This window comes from Telopea speciosissima, chromosome 3 (assembly GCF_018873765.1).
Source record: "Telopea speciosissima isolate NSW1024214 ecotype Mountain lineage chromosome 3, Tspe_v1, whole genome shotgun sequence".
NCBI classification, from domain to species: domain Eukaryota; kingdom Viridiplantae; phylum Streptophyta; class Magnoliopsida; order Proteales; family Proteaceae; genus Telopea; species Telopea speciosissima.
In genome coordinates this window covers 28,115,301-28,137,495 of record NC_057918.1, presented here as the reverse complement: position 1 = coordinate 28,137,495, position 22,195 = coordinate 28,115,301, and the positions used below count along the sequence as shown (strand labels likewise).

The 22,195-nt window shown below is 40.6% G+C and overlaps 2 protein-coding genes across 2 annotated transcripts; both read left to right on the top strand.

Moving 5' to 3' along the window:
• The first annotated feature begins 9,853 nt into the window (after positions 1-9,853).
• Positions 9,854-10,651, top strand: LOC122655043. The gene has a single exon (XM_043849293.1). The coding sequence runs from the start codon at positions 9,854-9,856 to the stop codon at positions 10,649-10,651; it is 798 nt and encodes a 265-aa protein (XP_043705228.1).
• A 3,788-nt stretch (positions 10,652-14,439) lies between these two features.
• On the top strand, positions 14,440-17,970 carry LOC122655042. The gene is made up of 2 exons (XM_043849292.1): positions 14,440-14,881; positions 17,831-17,970. The coding sequence occupies exons 1-2, from the start codon at positions 14,440-14,442 to the stop codon at positions 17,968-17,970; spliced, it is 582 nt and encodes a 193-aa protein (XP_043705227.1).
• The last annotated feature ends 4,225 nt before the right edge of the window (positions 17,971-22,195 follow it).

The window sequence follows — 22,195 nt, the reverse complement described above, 5'->3', positions numbered from 1 at the left end:
ACTGAGTCAGTTGATCCATAAATTGGTCTCCAAGGCGGCTCAAGGGCCATTTGGGCTATCCAGAAACAGGCTTTATCCTGTAAGACTTTTGCCATTAACATCTCACACAGATTTTCCATTAAAATTAATGATACTAAAAAAAAAAATGTCCGAGAGTGCACGAGATTCTCACGACTGCAGGGTAGGGGTTGCCCGCTGCTTCGCAGGATAGATTGTTTCCAAGTTTTGAATCCACAACCAACAGGCTGCAATAGCACTATTTTTTTTCAAAATCAAATGATAAAAAAAAAATGTATTATACATGAACAATAAATCCTTTAAAACAAGTTATAGAAATACACCACAATTGAAGAAACGGAATATTCAATATCCACGTCCACCACAGTTCCAGTTATTCTATTTATTTTAAACCATGACAAACAAGGTCCAAAGGCTAACTGAAGTATATTCTTCGTGGAGGAACCACAGAATAGATGGTTCTACAAGTGCAATACTTGTTGGAGGGGCCAGTGGGCCACAGCACCATATATAGATCCAGTAGAAGGGCAAAAATAACAAGAAAGATTAAGAGATCAACTTACTGCATAAATCCTTGCTATGAACTGCTCCGATCTGTTCCCCACCAACTGCATGAATAAATGTCACTGTAACATTATGTAAAATGAATGCCTTAAGTTTTCAAGTAACAAACAAATAATACGAAATAATGGGATGAAATGGCCCTCCCTAAATGACAAAAATGTAACCGATTTTAATGGGTTTGGCAAATGGTTTAGAGGCTTGAATTCTCAGTTAGTAAATAGAAAATAAGATAATGTCCCCACATTAATAGGTTCGAGAATGTATGCCAAAATCCAACCAGAACAAATGGTAGCAGAACTTAGCTTTGCTGATTTTAGCAAATGTAGGCTATGCTTTTAAGATACATAATTACGGACCAGAAGACGGGATTATAGACCTTTAGTAATTACTCTCTGTAATTAGGGTTCAACGGAATACAGACAAGGACATAAGCTTCAGCACAATATCACTATAGAAGACCATTGAAAGAACCTACGAACCAGATGCAGAAGGCTTACCTTTCAACAAACGAGCTCGGAGAGACTTCTCAAAAGCACCAAGCAAAACAATCACACTCATAAGTAGATAATCAAGGCATGCAAATGAGCTAACTGTTAATCTTCCATATCCATGATTAATATAACTGCATACAGATATATCTTCAACCTCAAGACTTAGAACAATGGTGGAAAACAGCATCAGACGAAGTGGATAGCTCCTTCAATTCTGCTCGATTGAACCTGAAATTTCAGGTATGGATTCCTAACAAGAGACCCTCTTCAACCCAACTCATAGTCACCTGAAAGAACAATCCAGAATTTAATATCAGCAACTGAAACTATACCAGGCGGAACAAGGGATATCAGATCTGAAACTCCATTTGTTTCCCACAGCCCTTGTTAAGTATTAGGCACCATATTCCCTACACTGAGTCGCCTCTAGGGTAGGCATTAGCCTAACAGATTTGGGGTTGAAAGGATTAAGGGTGAAAGATCGATCTGATTAAGTCGCGGTATTTATTTCACTCAGGATTGGGTCTCTCTACCAGGTGTTCTGCCTGTGGCTTCCAGGGTTATTCACGTTTGGTGTATGCCGGCTCTGACCGAGATCTTTGGGGATGATTCCGTACCTACAGTTCGGTGGAGGAACTTGAAATTAATAATTTTCAAATTTCAGAAAAATCTATATTATTATTATGTGTACTGGTAGTATCGTTGGAACAGACTGACAGAACAGCAGTATAGCCCGAAGAAGAAGAGATATGATAGAGAAGAAGATCGCAGGAAGAAGGGGGGGTAGAAAGATGGTCACACAACTATTGCTATGCCATTTTACCTCACCGGTAACAATAAACAAAACTCAAAATCTTAATTCATCCTATCTGAAATTAACTAACAATTACAAAGTGGTGGAGGGCCGGTAGGGAGTGGGAAGAAATCTGAGAGGAGTCTCAGAGTTGCAGGGGAGAAGAGGAAATCGCATAAGGAAAGGGGGGGGGGGGAAGAAGAGTCCGCACGCACAGCCACACTGGCTTCAAACCATAACTCAACTATTCCATTCTATTCAATCTGAGTTCCAAGTGCACAATTACATGGTATAAATAAAAGGAACCAAAAACTCCTAAAATCCTAACTCTAACTCCTCCACGAGTCAACAATAAAAAGAAATTATGAAATAAATCAAACTCCTAATGGACCACTTACAAAATTGATCATAAAGTAAAATATCCTACTGGGCTAAAATTCAAACTGGACCCGGTTCATGTTTGTCTGCATACTCAATTGGGTTTGGATCGATCCAAAATAGTGCATCGGCATCAATTCCCCCGATGTGGAGAAAAACTCGACCTCGAGTTTTGTAGAATGGAAGAATAAAAGCACACGAGCGGGGGCTATAGGTTCCATGTCTGCAACTTGAAGAAAGTCCAAAATATGAAGCTTTGGGTTGCATCAATGTCTGGAAAATCATGGGGAAGGATGAACTAATGATGTAGAGTAGCTTTCACTGCACTGGTTTCCGTCATTACTTGATCCATGATCTTCTCATCTTCTGTTGCCACTATTTGTTGTTCTGGTTGAGGCTGCATCACCGGAGTTGTCTCTGTTGGCTTAGAACAACGTCATCAACTAACCCATGAACATTGAATATCTGGTGCATGTGAAAGGGATGTAAGGTGCACAAGTTTCTGTCACGATCAATGATGCCTTTTCGTGCTTCCAACCATTTGCGACCCAATTTAATAATGCGTTGAGGGGAATCAAACACTTCACAATATGCACCGTCACAATAATAAGAAACGGAGAATTCGACTAATAAAGAATCGTCAAGGTGAATAATGATCTTGTCGTTCTTTGAGAGCATCTCTACTGTAGATCGTGAGACAAAATTGTTGCTCTACCTTTCATCAATACACAAAGTAGCAAGTTTTTTGTTGGGCAATCGCACTCTAAACTTGAACACAAATGAATCCATGGCCAGGTTTGTATTTGGAATCAGTATGGGTTCAAACAAATACGAGAAGATTCAAACCAAGGAATTAGTGGCAAAACAGTAAATCAACTAAGATTTATAAGGTTGTTGGCAGACTTGTGAATAAAGGGAATCTTAAAGGTCACCTAAGAAGTTAGATGGAGAATAGAATTGGGAAGAAATTAAATTAAACAGGTTAAGGGAAAACTAGGAGGTAATGTGAAATAAGGGGTAAAGTGAATAAAAGGATAACAGTGGGTAATTTGGGGAAAAAAGAAAAAATTAAAGAAAATAAATAACAAGAGGCAATCTTGAGGAGCTAGGAAAAGGAAAATAACAAAGTAGAGGGGACTTATCGCAGTGGGGATAGCTTGCGGTAGTGGAGTTCAACACACACTTGGACTTCAACCAAGGACAGTGACTTCGGCAGAAGAAGGCAGCGGCAGCTTCGAACCAGGTAGGAGTTTCTCCTTTTTTTGATGTTCTCTGTCTCTCTATATTCTCTCTTCTGTTCTCACCTATCTTTCTTTCTTTCTTTCTTTTTTTTCTTGAAAGAATCCTGGGCGTGAGAGGGGTTTGATCGAGGAAGGACAAAAAATAAAGGAAGGCTGTGGGTAGTTGTCACTGGAATCAATAGTGAGCTTTTTTTTTTTAAGTCGAAGGGGTGGGGTGATTTTCAGTAATGACCATCTCAAAGATAACATGAAGGACTAAGTCTCTCTTCACTGGAGATGTTTGGTAGATGGTCTCCCTACAAAGGATCAGATTCGTAAACACAAAGTATTGGCATCTCCATATTACATTTTCTGTTGGGCCGGAATAGAAAATAGGGATCACCTATTTTATGAGTGCTCATTCATAAAAAAAAAATATGGAGAGATATATTGAGCCTGTGCTCTCCTTCTAGAAGGCCTGGTGCGGACATCCTTTCGGGAGCAAGGTGGATTGGGAGAAATTTTAAGGGAAATTCAATTGGGAGCATTGCAAAATTGGCATCTTGCGCAGCGATTGCCCATATTTGGAAAGAGAGAAATTTCTGAGTCTTCAGAAATAAGACAAAAACTTTGCCATGCATTATTAGAGATATCAAAGTGAACGTTGAGGACCGGTGCAGAGCTGATATTCCTAAGGGGCGGAAATCCCCCAGAAACATCTTCCTTATTCAGAAACAGGGAGTTCACCCTATGTGGGGTGAGAGGAGTAATGCCATGTTGAGTTGATTCGGGGGATGGCCTTAAGTGCTCATTTTTTTTGTTTTAATGGTTCGTGGTTTTAGTTGTGTTTTTGCCCCTTATGGTTGGAACCTCTAAGACTTCAGGTCCTGCCCATTAGTCATAGAAGGTTGCCTTAGCTTGTATCTGTTTTTATTCTCTACTGAAATAAATTGATTTATCTATCAAAAAAAAAAAAGTCTCTCTTCATTGAACAAGTCCTACCTTCTCAAACAAACCCATTCTTACCATCTCTTGTACATGCTTATCTCTTGTAAACTGGTTACCCAATATCACGGAACCATATAGCTAAGATCAAGGAGTAAAACAACTCCACTCTCCTGTATAAATTCAAACTCATGTGAATAGAATCATCACTTGAAACACAAGGTCTTTGAGTCTTTTTATGGTATCAGTAGCCCTTTGACTAACGTCTCCTCCAAGTTTTTACCATAGCGACTTCATCCTCCACCTCTGTTGCATGGCTGCACCTCTCCATGCCGCTACACCACCCTTACCTCTCCTCTCAATACTCTTTCCAACATTACCAATCTTGTGCCCATCAAGCTTGATCACCAAAACTATCTTCTCTGGCATTCTCAATTTCTCCCCATTCTCCATGCCACTCAGATGTACAGCTATCTTGATGGTTCGATTGCCTGCCTGGAGAAGAAGATTCTTCTTGCTAAGAATCCTGCTGTCCAGACTCCGAACCCAGCATATGATAATTGGGTCCTTCGTGATCAGCTTCTCCTAAGTTGGATCAACTCCACATTAACCAAGCCTGTCATGGCTCAGGTTATTGGTCTTCCAACCTCTGCTGCTGTCTGGACTACACTTGAACGCTTATTCTCATCTCAGTCTCGCACTCGGATTATGCAATTGCGCTATCAATTACAAACTGTGAAGAAAGGTTCCCTTTCTGTTGTTGACTATTTCAGCCGAATGAAGGGCATTGCAGACTCTCTCGCTGCTGCCTCCCACCCGGTTGCCGACAGTGACCTTGTTCTATATATTCTCGATGGTCTTGGAGCTGGCTTTGAGTCCTTCATCACTGCTGTTATGACTCGTGCCGACCCCTTATCCTCCAATGAACTACTCAACCTTCTGCTCAGTCAAGAGTTACATATTGCTCAGTTTCGTTCAATCTCTGAACCCTCTACTATGGCATTTCTCACAACCAGCTCTACCTCACACATCACTAAAGGTCAGTCTTCTCATGACTCCAGCAACCGCTCTACTGAGATGCAGTCTACTGACTCCCTTACTCGTGGTCGTAATCGCGGAAGAGTGAGGGACCACTCACAAGGATCTCGGCCACATGGTCAAACCAGTAGTTGCCCTGTGTGTCAGATCTGTTCTAATCCAGATCATACTGTCATTGACTGCTACAACCGGCTGAATCTGGCATATAAAGGTCGTCAACCATCCAAGCAACTTGCAACCTATAATGCTGAAGCTTTGACATGGTACCCCGATTCTGGCGCTGCTCATCATATCACAAACGACCTCTTCAATCTGAGCTTCCATTCCGAATACACTGGTTCCCATCAGTTACCTAATTCTTTAAAGTTGCATAACATTTTGCATGTCCCTAATATTTCAAAAAATCTCTAGTCAGTTTCTCAATTTAGCAAGGATAACAACTGCATTATTGAATTTCATTCCTCTTTTTTTCTTGTTAAGGATCTGACAACAGGGAAAATTCTGCTTCTCAGACCAACTAGTAATGGTCTCTATAATGTACATCTACTAGACAATTGCTCAACTTCACCGATTTCTGCTTCACCTTCGCCCACTGTCTTTCTCGGCGAGCGCGTCTCCTCCAACTTCTAGCATCATCGTCTAGGGCATCCTGCAACCCCAATTCTTCGCAATGTTCTTCGCCATCACAAGTTACCCTGCAGTATTGCCTCTTTCAATAATGTGTGCTCTTCTTGTCAATGTGGGAAGAGCAAAAAGTTGTCATTCTCTAGTTCCCGTTTTATTAGTCGTAGGCCATTAGATTTAATATTTATGGATGTTTGGGATCCTGCCCCAGTACTCTCTGCCTATGGGTATCGTTATTATCTCCTTATTGTAGATTTGTAGATCATTTTTCGAAATATACTTGGTTGTTTCCATTGTTTTCTAAAGATGAAGTTACATCTATCTTTCTCACATTTGCAAAAATGGTTGAAACCCAATTTAATGCATGCATAAAGAATATTCAAACTGATGGTGGAACTGAGTTTGTAAATATCAACCTTTGCCATTATTTCCAATCTAAAGGAATTTTACATTGGATATCTTGTCCTCATACCCCTCAACAGGTGGGCCAGGTAGAGCGCAAACACTGTCATGTGGTCAAAACACGAATGGCTCTTCTTGCTCATGCCAACGCTCCCAAGAAACTATGGGTTGATGCCTTTCAGACAGCCTTCTACCAGTTCAACAGACTGCCGTCTCACACTTTTGGAAATAAGTAACACAACAGCAATGCAGCCCATATGAAATTCTCTTTCATTGCCCACCTGACTATCAATTTCAACTAGCATTCGGTTGTGCCTCGTATCCTACTCGCGGCCATATCAAGTTTAAATTGGACTATCATAGCACTCAATGCATATTTATTGGGTACAGCATTAATCATCATGGTTAGTTCAGAAAAAGGTGTTGCCCGACTCCAGCTTGGCACTACATCAATACCCACCCCCTTGGTGCTCCCAACCCCGACTCCTGTGGTTCCATTAAATACTGTTTCATCTTCAAATGCCACTGCCAATGCACCTTATTATGCAGTCATTCCCAGCTCTGAAGTTGCACCCAGCCTTGCTCCAACAAACACTAGTACTCACCCAATGGTCACATGTACACGGGACAGAACAAGGAAACCACGGGTTTTGTGTGCCACCAAGTACCGCGGTCATTCCCAGCTCTGAAGTTGCACCCAACCTTGCTCCAAGTTCTCCAACAAACTCCAGTACTCACCTAATGGTCACACGTACACGGGACAGAACAAGGAAACCACAGGTTTTGTGTGCCACCAAGTACCCTCTAATTCTGGCCATTCATGCCTCTGTCCCACCTGAACAGACTTGTTTTGCTGATGCCAACAAGTCATATGATTGGCCCATTGCAATGCCTAAATAATTTGCTGCACTCCTCCGTAATGCGATGTGGTCCCTTGTACCACCTAACCCCCACCAGAACGTAGTTGGATGCCGATGGGTATACCGTATAAAGCACAAATCAGACGGCATTGTTGATCGGTTCAAAGTGCGGCTAGTAGCTAAAGGATTTCATCAACAGGGTGGAATTGATTCCAATTGTAAAACCAACTGTTAATAGATTTAGAATTAGAGTCAGGCTTGGATGATTAATGATTACCCCAGCTTGCCACGCAACAAGGTTGCCCACCAACAAATGAGCAATATCCAGAAATGGACTTTCTGTCAGAGGAACCAGCCCAATCTGCATCAGTATATGCTTCAACACGCAGATGACCATTCGGAGACAAAAGAATACCTTTACCCGGTGCTGATTTTAAATATCGAAGGATTCGGATAACAGCATCCATGTGAGAGGAATGCGACTCATGCATGAACTGACTAACCATACTCACAGATACTGCTATGTCAGGTCTTGTATGAGACAGATAAATGAGCTTACCAACCAATCTCTGATAATGACCTTTGTCGACAGGAGTTCCCTCCTTTTCTTCAAGTCTGGTAGTAGCATCCATAGGTGTATCAGAAGGATGACACCCTAGCATCCCAGTCTCGGTCAATAAATCTATGATGTACTTTCTTTGAGAAAGAAAGATGCCTTTAGAAGACCGAGCAACTTCTATCCCTAGAAAGTACTTTAGTTTTCCCAGATCCTTTATTTCAAATTCTCGCCCAAGGTAAGTCTTCAACTGGGTGATTTCATGATCGTCATTCCCGGTCACCACAATATCATCCACATAAACTATTAGGAGAGTTACCTTTTCACCATTTTTCTTGATGAACAACGTATGATCAGCATTGCTCTGCTTATAACCTGCAAAGACCATTGCCCTGTGAAATCGTCCAAACTAAGCCCGGGAGAACTGTTTCAGCCCATATAAAGCACGCTTCAATTTACAAACTTTCCCGCTGGTTTTATCACAAGAGAAACCAGGTGGAATGTCCATATACACTTCCTCGTCAAGTTGCCCATGGAGGAAGGCATTCTTCACATCTAATTGTTGTAACTCCCAGCCAAGATTCACTGCATAAGAAAGTAGCACTCTTACGGTGTTTAATTTCGCAACTGGTGCAAAAGTCTCCTAATAATCGATCCCATAAGTCTAACTAAATCCCTTTGCAACCAAACGTGTTTTGTAGCGATCCACAGTGCCATCTACCTTCTATTTCACCACAAACACCCACTTACATCCAACTGGTTTCTTTCCTGGAGGAAGAACCATAAGTTCCCATGTATCATTCTTTTTTAAAGCTTGCATTTCTTCCATCATTGCTACTTTCCACTTTCCATCTGTAAAAGCTTCCTGCCAATTTTGGGGAATACGAACAGAAGAAAGAGAAGAGACAAATGTACGAAATGATGGAGAAAGAGAGTCATAAGAGACAACATGAGAAATGGGTTGCTGGGTACAGGCCCGAATACCTTTACGATGAGCAATAGGTAAATCAGGAGACGAAGGAGAAGATATGTTACCTGGAGATTGATCTGTGTTGGAATATGAGCTTTCCGTGTGACATGAGTCGCTCCATGATATATGGTCGACCCATGGGGTTGTTTTTTCTATTTAGTTGTTTATTCCTATTCCTAGTTATATTCCTAGCTCTACTATGTTGCCTAGTCAACTAGTTAGAGTTAGAGTTCTAATTGTAATTGGTTTCTTATGGATTTACTATTATAAATAAATCGTAGATGGCTCATTGCTCAAAACAAGCCATTATTATCATTATTTCTTCATGGTATCAGAGCTGAAAACGATACCTGAGAGATAATTCTCACATCCCAATATCGATCTCCCTACTTGAGATTGAATTCTGCTCCCACTCATCTTCCCCTTCCTAAAACCCTAAACCCACCGAAACCCTAAAGCCTTCTCTCTTCTCTTCTTCTTTTATGGAGGCGGTACTTTGAGGTGATCTCATAATGATCTAGTACCTGCCCAAAATCTTACCTCCTTTCATGTATTCCTTTTTTTATGATCTCCAACAATCGTGAGATCCATGTCTGAAGATTGAAGCTCTGCAGTTTATTTGAAGACCTGCAGATTTTTTTTTATGAAGACCTGCAGATTTATTTGAAGACCTGCAATTTTTTATTCGAAGACCAGCAGATTTTTTGAAACCCTCCAATTTTTTCGAAGACCTGCTGATTATTCAAAAACCTGCAGGTATTTTTTTCCTGTTGCAGACCTGCAGCCACAACAGATCTGGTTTTTTGTTTACGCAGTTCTCGGTTTCGAATTCCTGCAGATTTTTTGTTCTTCTCGGTTTTTCGCACTATACATAAGCGAGAACCAGTATTCCATCAAGAGCCGAGATCTCCTTTTTGCGAAATCGATTTACGCACTTTTTGGAATCGATATCCGCAATTTTCTTGGCTGTTTTTGGATTTTTTTTGTGATCAATATGCCTGATTCAGAAGTCTCTACAGTGGCCACTGGCCACACTACTTCACAAGGGAATCATCATGATTATCCCTCTTTTCCAGTCAGCCCAGTGAAGCTCGATGGCACCAATTATTTACTCTGGTCCACATCAGTTTTTCTCTCCATTGATGCAAGGGGTTATAAGGGATATATCTATGGTACCACTGTCAAGCCAAGTGAGACTGGTTCATTACAAGACAAGTGGAGTTCAAGTAACTCTCTAGTTATGTCTTTTCTTCTCAGTGCAATGACTCCTTCCATTGCCCGTGGCTATACACTACTTGATTCAGCCGCAAAAATTTGGAAAGCTGCTGAGGGTACCTATTCCCAGGTAGGGAATGATCCACAAGTATATGATATTCAACGGAAAATTCATGCAACGAAACAGGGTGAACTGACCTTATCCGAATATTACTGTGAACTCCGTAGTCTGTGGCAGGAGCTTAACTATTATGATAACTTTCAGCTTGATTGTCCTTCTGATATTACCAAATTTCAGCTTAGGGAGGACAAATTCAGAGTATACACTTTTTTGACTGGCCTTAATGTGGAATATGATCAGCTTCAGTCTCAAGTTCTGAGTCGTTCACCTTTTCCAACTTTGAAGCAAGCCTACTCTTTGATACAATTGGAAGATACTCGTCGTTCCACCATGTTACCAACTACACAGCCAGAGAGATCTGCTTTAATTTTTTCTGGGGGTGGCTCTTCTAATACTGGTACCCGTTCCTCATCTGAGAAGGAACCTCTTGAGTGTACCCCTTGTGGAAAAGAATGACATACTGTGGATTATTGCTGGAAGTTGCATGGTCGGCCATCTGATTCATCCGATGGTCGTGGTGGTGGTCGTGGTCGTGGTCGAGGCCGTGGTCGTGGTCGTGGTCGAGGCCGTGGTCGTGGTCGTGGTGGTACACAGGCTCACCTTTCTGAAGCTACTGAAACAGCCCCTACTACTACCCTTTCTGCAGAGGAACTTGCTGTTTTTCGTCGCATGATGACAAACTTTGGATCTCTTGCATCTTCATCTGCATCTGCCTCTACCTCGACTGTGGTTCCCTCTTCTGAATCCAACCTTGTTTTCTCCAAACTAGGTATTTCTTTTACTGGTCAGTGTGCTTCGGCATTATCTCATCCTTGGATAATTGATTCAGGAGCTACTGACCACATGACTGGTACATCTAATTTGTTTTTTCGTTATTCTCCTTGTTCAGGCAAAGATAAAATTAAAATAGCCGATGGTTCTCTTTCCTCTGTATCCGGGAAGGGGGCATCCATAGCTCTCCTTCTTTATCTTTGTCCTCTGTTTTGCATGTCCCTAAGCTAACTTCTAATTTGCTTTCTATCAGAAGTTTGACCTGTGATCTAAATTGTAAAGCTATTTTTTATCCTTCACATTGTGTCTTTCAGGACTTAGGGACAGGGAAAACGATTGGAACTGGTAAAATGCATGGTGGCCTTTATTTGCTTGACGATGATCTTATCTCTAGTACCATTGCTATTAAATCTGGACAGGCTCTTACTGCTACTTCCACTGACCATCATTTATCTGAACTACATCGTTGGCATCGTCGATTGGGCCATCCACCTTTAGGAACATCAGCTAAGATTTTTCCTATTTTATTTCAACATTGTAATCCTCACTCTTTATTATGTGAGGCTTGTGTTTTTGCAAAACAAACTCGTTCTGTTTATTCTAGTTCCAATAAAAGATGTTCTAAACCATTTTCTATGATTCATTCTGATGTCTGGGGTCCCTCACGTACATCTTCTATTTTTGGTTTTAAGTGGTTTGTCACCTTTATTGATTGTCACACATGCACCACCTGGGTTTATTTAATGCGACACAAAAGTAAAGTGTTCTCTTGTTTTAAAGTTTTTTATAGCTTGGTTCAAACTCAGTTCCAGGCCACCATTCAAACTCTCCGGAATGAGAATGGTCGTGAATATTTAGATGGAGCATTTCAGTTATTTCTTGCTACTCAAGGTATTATTCATCAAACCAATTGCATTGACACTCCACCCCAAAATGGAGTGGCTGAACGCAAAAATAGACATCTCCTTGATGTGGCTCGCTCTATTATGTTTGAGATGCATGTCCCTTCTCATTTTTGGGGTGAGGCTGTTTTAACAGCTGCTTACCTTATCAACAGAATGCCCTCTCGGGTCCTTGACTACAGGTCCCCTCTTGATCTTTTAAAGGGGTCTTTTTCATATATTATTCCGCCCAAGATTTTCGGGTGTGTTTGTTTTGTTAGGAATCACTATGCCCACGGTAAGCTTGATCCTCGTGGTCTCCGCTGCATTTTCATTGGTTATTCTCCTACTCAAAAAGGGTATAAGTGTTATCACCCTACCTCTCGTCATGTTTTTGTTTCCATGGATGTCATTTTTCATGAGGCGGTGGCTTTCTTTCCCTCCTCGGCAATTCTTCAGGGGGAGTCTACACCTACTCTAGAAGATGTGCCGGTTACTATTCCACCTCTAAATGAACCCATTGATGGTTACCATGTACCTTTAGATGATGATGTCCAGGGGGAGCAGCAGGTACAGCCAGAGAAAGACTTTAATCAACAGTATTATAGAAAGAAAAAAGGGCAAAGACAGCCCACCACTACAATATTACCACACCAAGAGTTCTCCTCTTAACCAGGACCGAATGACACTTCCTCTGGTAATATTTCTGATCCTTTAGATCCTTCTATTATTTCTGATCCATCACTTGACCTACCCATTGCTCTTAGGAAGGGAAAAAGGTCTTGTACGCAACATCCAATTTCACAGGTTGTTTCGTATGAGTCTTTATCCCCCTCATTTCATGCTTTTGTTTCCTCTTTATCCTCTGTTTCTATATCACAGACTTGGCAGGAGGCATTTGCAGATACTAGGTGGAAAGAGGCCATGGTCGAAGAAATGCAAGCTCTTAAGAAGAGTGGTACATGGGATCTTATCACACTTCCACCACAGAAGAAGACTGTTGGCTGCAAGTGGGTATTTGTAATTAAACAGAAAGCTGATGGACCTGTTGACTGTTTTAAAGCAAGGCTGGTTGCTCACGGATTTACTCAGACATATGGGATAGATTATTTGGAAACTTTTGCACTTGCTGCTAAAATGAATACTATCAGGGTAATTCTCTCTTGTGCTATGAACTTAGGATGGAGTCTGCAGCAACTTGATGTTAAAAATGCCTTCCTCCATGGTGAATTAGAGGAAGAAGTATATATGGATGTTTCTCTTGGATTCTCATCTGCTGCAACTCACGGCAAGGTTTGTAAACTTAAGCGTGCTTTGTATGGCCTGAAACAATCACCACGTGTATGGTTTGGTCGCTTTCAGACGGCAATGTTGACATTTGGTTATAAACAAAGCAACGCAGACCACACCTTATTCATCAAGAAATCAGACAGCATTATAACTCTCCTCGTAGTATATGTTGATGATATAGTTGTAACCACAGTTCAAAATCTTGCGAAGTCTCGATTGAGATTTCGGAAATTTTGAATATTTCGAGCTGCTCGAAACGAAATGCTACTTCGAATCAAAAAAATACAATATCGAGCTGCTCGCGAGATTTTTCGATTTTGAATTTTTCGTCAAACCCCTTTATATAAAAGACCACATTTCATCAGTAAAGGTCCCCTGGAATTTTTTAGTGAAGGTCTAAGCACAAAAAAGAGAGATAATTAAGTTAGCTTTCCAACACAAAAAGATCCGGCGCAATAGGTAGTCATTTGACTGAGATATGGAGAATATACTACGGTGTGGTCACTCTGCCAGTGCAACAGAACCACTGGATTGATCGGCAACTCCAGCGGCGGATCCACTGCAACCGATCACATCCGCCGCACTTACTGTCTGAACCATAATTTGGTTCTTGTTTCAAATGGTCTTGGACCTTGAGTTCCACTCACTCACACATTTTTATTTATATAAATTTGTTGTTAAATAGAAACCTAAACTATGAGGTGAAACTGATGGAATTGCTGAGACACAAACTTCAGTTGACTATCGGATCACCGAACAAGTGAGTGGGATAGACATTGATTTATTTATGGAGTGTTTAATTTAAATTGTTAATGTATGTCATTCATACTTCATGAACTTGTACTTATTTCTACCATGTGCATGCAAGCTTACTTTTCCTTCATTTATTTGCTCATGGAATTATGATGATAAGTTGTTGAGGTGGTGTTAAATGATTTAATTACATGGTTGATGTTGAGTTAGATTAGATGTCGTAATTGGCTGGGAAATGAAGCGTATGGTATGTCATAGTGTGGGATATGAGAGCAGTGTACACTTGATACTATGCCATGTAAAAATGCATGTGGCTAGGGAGTATCATAACCCGTACTACAAACCCTTGCCAACAGGGGTTAAGGTGTTGGATATTATCTGTGTGAAACTTGTGTTTTTGCACTGCCGAGTCGATAGTTACGCCCTTCGAGTCATTAGGACCGACATTAACACAGTAGATAATCCAGAGGGCCGATTGTGTTACCTACGAGCAAGATAAGTTAGGAACGGCTAATGTCACACCCTGCCCCTATTACCAAAGGGCATAGTATGACCGGATGCCAACAAGTTGGAGAAAAGGTATTTCTTCGGGTTTCTCCGACGAAAGGGATCATACGGTTCAGCAAGAAAGGAAAGCTAAGCCCTAGATACATTGGACCTTATGAGATTCTCAAGAGAATCGTAGCAGTCGCATACCGACTGGCATTACCACCCTCGTTGGAAGGCGTTCACAACGTGTTCCACGTATCCATGTTTAAAAAGTATATACCGAACCCAGCACACATTTTAACTGCTGAGCCGGTACAACTCAAAGCGGATATGTCATACGAGGAACAGCCGGAGGAAATATTGTGGCGTAAAGAACACAAACTCCGCAACCGTACTGTCGCTTATATTAAAGTGCGATGGAGAAACCACACGGCCGAAGAAGCATCTCGGGAACGCGAAGAGGAGATGCGAGAAAGATATCCTCACCTTTTCGACTTACAAGGTACGTCAATTTCGAGGGCAAAATTTCTGTAAGGTGGGGGGAATGTTATAGCTTGGTATATCTTTGACCCGAACCCTAACCCTAACCCGAATCCAAATGTAGGTCTGAAACCCGAGGTTGTAGCACCATGTACATTGTGGAATGTCGGTTGGGTGTTTGAGCGGGTAGAAGAGGAGGATGGAATCCTTGCGTCAATACGACATCTACCAATAAAACATCGGATACCTCCCTCGTGCTGTTGTGGAATCCACAAACAAATGTATAACTCTCGGTAAGCAACCCTAACATGACCACGCTCCAATTTAATACTATTTATGCTATTTTTTTTGAAAATAATGAAATATTATATTATAATAATGCAAGACTTATTATTATTATTATTAGTATTGATATTTTTTTTTTTTACATATACGTCTTTCATATTATAAGAATTTTTCTTTAATTATAATACCCTAGGGATATTAATATACTATGGTATACATATATATGTATATATATATAGTTATATACTAAGTAAATAATGTTTTGTATATAGTATTTTTATTTTATTTTATTTACTTAGTATAGAAAGTGGGTTTTAACATGTGGATAGGTTAAGGTTTAATAGCATTCTTAGATTCAAACACACAGCTAAGTGGTTAGGTGTCAATTTAAAGACTAAATGAATAGGAGATATTTAGTGGGATTAGGAGGGACAAAATGGGGATTTCATAAATCAGGTTTTAGATTAGAAAACACAAAAAGGTAAAACCAGAGACCATTTTCGTTCTTCCATTTCAGCAACATTGGAGAAAACATAGAAGAAATTGGAGGAAAGAGAGAGAAAAGAGAAAAGAGGAGGAAAAAAAACAGAGATCAAGGAGCAATTGGAAGGGATCAAGAAGAAGAGGACCAAAATTGGAAGTGGAGTAGTTCATCGCCATAGGTAAATGTTTCTTTTTCTGAAATTTTTTTTAGTTTACAATGGATTTCAGATTTGGTTTAAGGAAGAAAAAAATAATAAAACAGAAATGGAAGGAGTGTAGGAGAGGATAAGAGAGAGGGTGTGTGAGTTCTAAAAGAGAAGGAAGAAGAGAGGAAGAGAAGGGGAGTAGAGAGAGAGAAAATGGTGTGGAGAAGGGGGTTCGGCCATGATGGCTAACCACCGCCCTCTCCCTTCTTGGCAATAGAGGTGGTGGCTCCGGCCGCCGGATCCGACCACCACACATGGAGGTGGTTGTGACCCTGTTCCATCTAAAAATTAAAAAAAAAAGAGTGCTACTATGTGCAAGAAACGAAAGTGGGAACTTGAGGTTGAAGACGGGTGAAGAGAACCTCTCTCCACCCGGTTCGGTTTGGGTTGGTTTTATCTAACCCAACCTAACTAAAGCTTGTTTGGCAACATATGTAAGTATAACTAAGAGGCCCAACTCACAATACATAAAACCAAACAAACCCCTAAACATCAACTTAAACTAAAGCCTAAGGTCTGTTTGGAGGGACAGAAAAACAAAAAAAATTATAACTAGGTGCCTAATATGAATAACCAAACAGTACTTACAACATGAAACCTTTGAAAACCAAATTTCCAAAATTGACACCGTATACGAAAACAGAGATATCTCACTCTCCAGAACTTCAAATCCGCTGATTCCAAAACCTCTGTAAACTAGACTCGACGACGGACATTTTTCGTTTAGGAAATGAAACCAGATTTGGAGTTTATAGGTCCCGTTTCGGCCAGTGAACATACCCGATCAGTAGACTAAAATTTCTGAATAGATCTAATGAAAAACAGTGATAACTCACAAACAGTATATTGTAAATTCACGAAACCAACGCCAAAATTTTTGTAACAGAAGTATGTTCTACAACCATGTTTTGGTCCAACACCCATTCCGAACAGAAACTCCCCAAACCTGATCTCGAAGTCGAGGTTTAGACAAAGGCATGGATTTTGGACAGTTGGGCTATGCCAATCGTATGCCCCTCACCGTAAATGATTTTAGTTCGATTCTAGTGCCATTAAAATCACAACAGAAAGAAGTATAATTTTCATAAAGAAGCTCAAAACCGAAACTTAACATGTAAGGCTCGACAGTGCGACAAAGTCACCTGGAACGCAAATGAACAAGAAACAAACAAAGATTAAACAAAATAACGATTACGAATTCTGATGAAATGAACCTTATAACAGGAAATTAGACATTTCACCAGGACCAGATCCAAAGCTTATCTTTGACCCAGACTTAGTAGACTTTGCACAAAAGAGAAAAGGTAAGTGGGGGGTAGGCTTTGATTTCTCTTGGGAATGTTTAATTCGTTACTCGATATATATGTTTGAAACCATACGCATGTTTAAATTTCCGTTTTATTTGTGATAAGTTGTTGATTCTATTATTTATGATTTGAGGTTATAAATGGTATGATGTGGAATGATTTGTAGATGGAAATTCTTGTGCTAGATTAGATGCCATGGTTGGCTTGGAAACGAGAGGTATGGTGTGCCGTAGTATGGGATGCGGGAGCACTGTACACCTCGTACCATGCCAGTTAGATTGCATATGGCTAGGAATGTCATTCCCTAGTGCTACAACCCTTACTAGCAGGGGTTCAGGTGTTGGGTGATCATAGCTCCCTGTCACTGAGTGTTGTAAAGTACGCCGAGATGGGGTCCAGGTTATGATTATTGGGGTCTACCCATGGGGAGATCTGGAGGATTACGACCGGTGTGGGCCCCACACAACAATTGAGGATAAGTCTCGGGGAAGTGAGAAGGAACCGAGAATGTTTCCCGAATTGTTGGCGTAGGACAAACTTATTGACTTAGGCATTTCTGTTAGGTAGAACTAAGAATAAAATTGAATTCATGCAAATAGGGCTTTGCTTGTTTATGTCTGTGTGTGTGTGGTCTATCCTTTACTTGCTGGGCTCAGTGGAGCTCACCCCTGTGGAATGTTTTTTTTTTAGATGATCCAGCAGGTAGACGTGATGGCAGTAGGGAGGATTATTTTGAGGCGGAGGCTGATGGTTATAGTAATCTTGCTGGTTTGGACCCAGAGGGGTGTGACCCCTCTTACATGGACGATCAGGGTGTCCCTGGGGAATAGGGACTGATGACGAGGAGCCCGTTTATCTTTTGATGTTATATAATCTTTTTGGTGGACGTGGTCCACTGTAAATATTGTTTAGTCTGATGGTTTTGGCCCGATGGTTGGGCATCGTACCTTCTGGAAGTTTGGGTGTTTAATGACAATGTAAATAACTTGTAAATTATCTAGTAGATTCTTTACTTTTCGTGTACTCTGATTCGGGACATATCTGTCATTTTATCATTGTGGGTACGCTTCCGCAGATTAAGCTCCTTAGTGTTAGTTTGTATGCTACTGGTCCAACCCTGGCCAAGATCTCGAAGGGCCCAATGTACCTTGGACTCAGTGTCCCTTTCTTGCTGAAGCGTATCACCCCTTTGGTTAGTGATACCTTAAGAAAAGCCTTCTCTCCAGCACTGAATTCCAAATGTTGCCTCCGCCTATCAGCATAACTCTTCTGTCGGGATTGAACAGCCCTTATCTTTTCCTTGATGAGGTCAACCTTCTCATAAGAAATCTGGACCAGCTTTGGGCCCAAGATGCGCCGCTCACCAACCTCATCCCAATAAAACGGGGTGTGGCAAGTCCTTCCATAGAGTGCCTTGAAAGGTTTAATGTCAATGGTTGCTTGGCAGCTATTGTTGTAGGCAAATTCCATCACAGAAAGATGATCATCCCAACTACCACTCATCTCCATCACACATGCTCTAAGCATATCTTCTAAGGTTTGAATTGTTCTTTCCGATTGTCCATTGGTTTGGGGATGATACACTGAGCTAAGGTTCTTCCAGAATCTGAATATGAATCTGGGGTCCCTGTCTGACACTATATTTACTGGTACTCCATGCAGCTGGACGATGTTGTCAACATATAACTTTGCTAGTTGGTCTATGGAATAGGTAATCTTCATGGGAATGAAGTGGGCTGTTTTGGTCAATCGATCCGCAACCACCCAGATGGTATCCATACCTTTCCTAGTGCGGGGTAGGCCTGTAACAAAGTCCATTGTAATTTTCTCCCACTTCCATTCCAGTATAGGCAATGGTTGTAACAATCCTAGAGGTCGGTGTCTAACAGCCTTGACTTGTTAGCAGGTCAAACACTTGGACACATAGGTTACTACATCACTTTTCATTCTATTCCACCACAAGTACTGCTTCAGGTCCTTATACATTTTTGTACAACCTGGATGAATAGATACAAGAGATTTGAGAACACCACTTGAAGTCATAGTAAAGTCCAGGTCCTTCTGTGTTCCTTCCTTGATCTCCTTCATTATCTTCTGAAATTCTAGATCAGAAGGCTGAGTTGAAATATTCTATGCTCTAAGTGAAGGTTCTACAGTGAGCATAGATACTATTCCAGTAGTACTTCTGTTGGAATATGTAATCCAGAATACCGTGGAGGTATTCTGGTCCTTTTGGGGTTAGTTTATTTATTATGCTATTAGGTACAGTCGGCAATGTGGGTCTTAGTCCCACATCGCCTAGTTTAGTCTATTTGTAATTTCCCCTCTATTATAAATAGAGGGGCTTACCTATCAATTAATTCATTCAAGTATTTAACAATTTCCATCTTCTCTTCTCTCTTTTCTTCTCTCTAGAGTTACAAGTTACAGGTTATAGGTCCTAGGTTTTCTACATGGTATCAGAGCTGTTGTAACCAGTGATTGATTCTCTCCAAGATCTGCGATTTTGAGAGTCGTTTCAAGGTTCTCCGATTTATGGAGAAACCCTAGTTCATAGAAAGAAAAGAAGAACTACGGTTTCCTGCTTGTTTCATCCTTGTAATTTTATTTATTTGGAAATCATGGGGTTATACATTGAAGGCTTGCAGTTTCCAGTTTTGGAAAATTTTCTGCAGTTATGTTGCTGTTTTTTCCTTTCAATGAAGGTTGGAGATCACCATCTGCTGCCTCTGTTTGAGAGTCGTGATCTACATTGAAGATCAATTCTTCCCTTTTGAGGAGATTAAAAGCTGCATCGATTCTTTCTGAATTTTTTTCATTGAAGACACAGGATCTGTTTATTGCAGATCTGTTTCTGATTGGAGACTTATTTATCTGCTGGCCAGCCAATATGAAGATCGATGAACGCAAGTTTTTTGAAGATTATTCTGCCTTATCAAGAATCGATTCTTCCCTCTAGAAGATCGACTTCTGCAGATCATCTCAAGTTGCTGATCATGGTTGTTCAAATTTAAAGTTTTTTTCCAGTTTGTGGAGATCGATTCTGGTCATCATTCTACAGATCAGATTTTTAATCTTCGATTGCAGAAATCGATGGTGCCTCTCTTTATTTTTTGAAGCCGTTCCTTGGCCTACGATCCTATAAAGTCCTTCCCTGGTATCAATCAACCTCAAGGAGGAGATCTTGTTTCCGCCTACGGTTCTACATCTCCGTGCCGCTTGCTATGGCTCTGGTATTTCCTGGCTTGAAGGATTGGTTGATGGCTACTCGATGATTTGGTTTCAAGGGTTGATTCTTGTTGGCTTCGATTCCCTCAACACTTACTACTTTGGTTACCGCCCCCAATCTTACTGCCGTGGTGTTCAAGCCTCTGTTCCAGCAAAGTGTTTGGGTTTGCCTTGGGTGTTATGTCATGGAGAAGAAGGGTACTTCAGCATAATGACAAGTATGCCCATATTCACTGAGTAGAGTCCTATTCACCCTCTTATGGTATTAAATTTACGTAATTAACCACTAGTCCTTTAGTTATTTGGTTTCCCCTTTACTGTTTGGTTAATCACAACTATGCCATCCCTTTTTAACTGTGCTATTTACAATTCTGCCATCTTCCCTTATCCTCCCTTGTCCTTATTTTACTTTTCATTCCCAGTTTACCCTTTTGCCTAGTTGGGTTTATAATTAGATTTCAATTTAATTGCAATTCTACCATTCCCCAACCAATAAATGTTAATTCCCTTGATGTCCCCTTGCTTCATTATTTTCCAATAACCCCTTGAAAATTCTGGTTATTTACCAGATTGCCACTCTCCATAGCCATTATTTTACTTATTGCATCCCATTGCTTTTTGTTTACCCAAAAGGCCCTTGCAAAATTCTGGAACTGCCTTCCATTCCCCTATTTGACTACCCAATTGACCCTTGAAAATTCTGGTTTATTACCAGTTTATCCTCTGGCTTGGATTGTATTTAAAAATGGATTTCCACCGAATTACAGCCATGCCATCCTTTTTTTTTTTTTCCAACACCGTTCCCTTTCAATAATTCTAATTCCCTTCATAAAACATACCTTTGGCATTTACCCATAACACCTTTGAAAACTTCTGGTAAATTACAATTTTGCCATTCCTTCCTTTTTAATTACCCATAACACTTTTAACAAATTCTGGAATATTATGTTTTTGCCCTATCTTTTACATTATCTCTGTTATGTTCACGTGTACTACACGTGAGGGGGGGATTATGTACAGTACACCTGCAGACATTGTAGAAGCAAAACTTGTAGGAACACTTGGTGCAAAGCATAGACGATCAGAGTTTTCACCATTGCCAATGGGTATCTACTTCGTTATTGGGTTGAGTCTGCCATAAGGGGGAGATTGAAGTATTGAAATATTGAAGATATTTGGCTGTTGCCTATTTGAAGACTTTCGATTGGGTTGATACAGTTTTTTTTCGCTGCCTGATTCAGTTTGTTTTCGCTACTTGCTGCTCTAGTTATTTCACTTCAAGATTCTAAGTCACTATGACAATCTGAGATTCATCACTGGATAGCTATTGAAGATCGTTGAAAGCTGCCCTTTTTTGGAAGACATTCCAGTCCCGGTTTGCTGATCATGTCTGTCCAAGTTTTGAATATCTATTTTTTCAAGTTTTTTGAAGGTTAATTTGGGAGCTGCATTCATATGTCAAGCTGGATTCTACTGCAACTTAGTTTTTTCCCATTTTGTTCAAGTTGGGCATTAGTACCGTGTATGTGCCAACTTAAGGGGGAGTGTTAGCATTATTTGGAGTTCTTTTTTCTTTAGTTCAAGCTGGATCTTCTTTCTTTACTTATTTGTATAATCCAGCTTGAGGGGGAGTGTTGGAATATGTAATCCAGAATACCGTGGGGGTATTCTGGTCCTTTTGGGGTTAGTTTATTTATTATGTTATTAGGTACAGTCGGCAATGTGGGTTTTAGTCCCACATCGCCTAGTTTAGTCTATTTGTAATTTCCCCTCTATTTATAATAGAGGGGCTTACCTATCAATTAATTAACTCAAGTATTTTATAAT

What these genes read in the sequence shown, in the direction of transcription:
- LOC122655043 (XM_043849293.1), top strand. Translation starts at nt 9,854, where the DNA reads ATGCCTGATTCAGAAGTCTCTACAGTGGCCACTGGCCACACTACTTCA.
- LOC122655042 (XM_043849292.1), top strand. Translation starts at nt 14,440, where the DNA reads ATGACCGGATGCCAACAAGTTGGAGAAAAGGTATTTCTTCGGGTTTCT. An exon ending in TCACCTTTTCGACTTACAAG is followed by an intron (nt 14,882 to 17,830) that starts GTACGTCAATTT and finishes TTTTTTTTTTAG; the next exon opens with ATGATCCAGCAGGTAGACGT.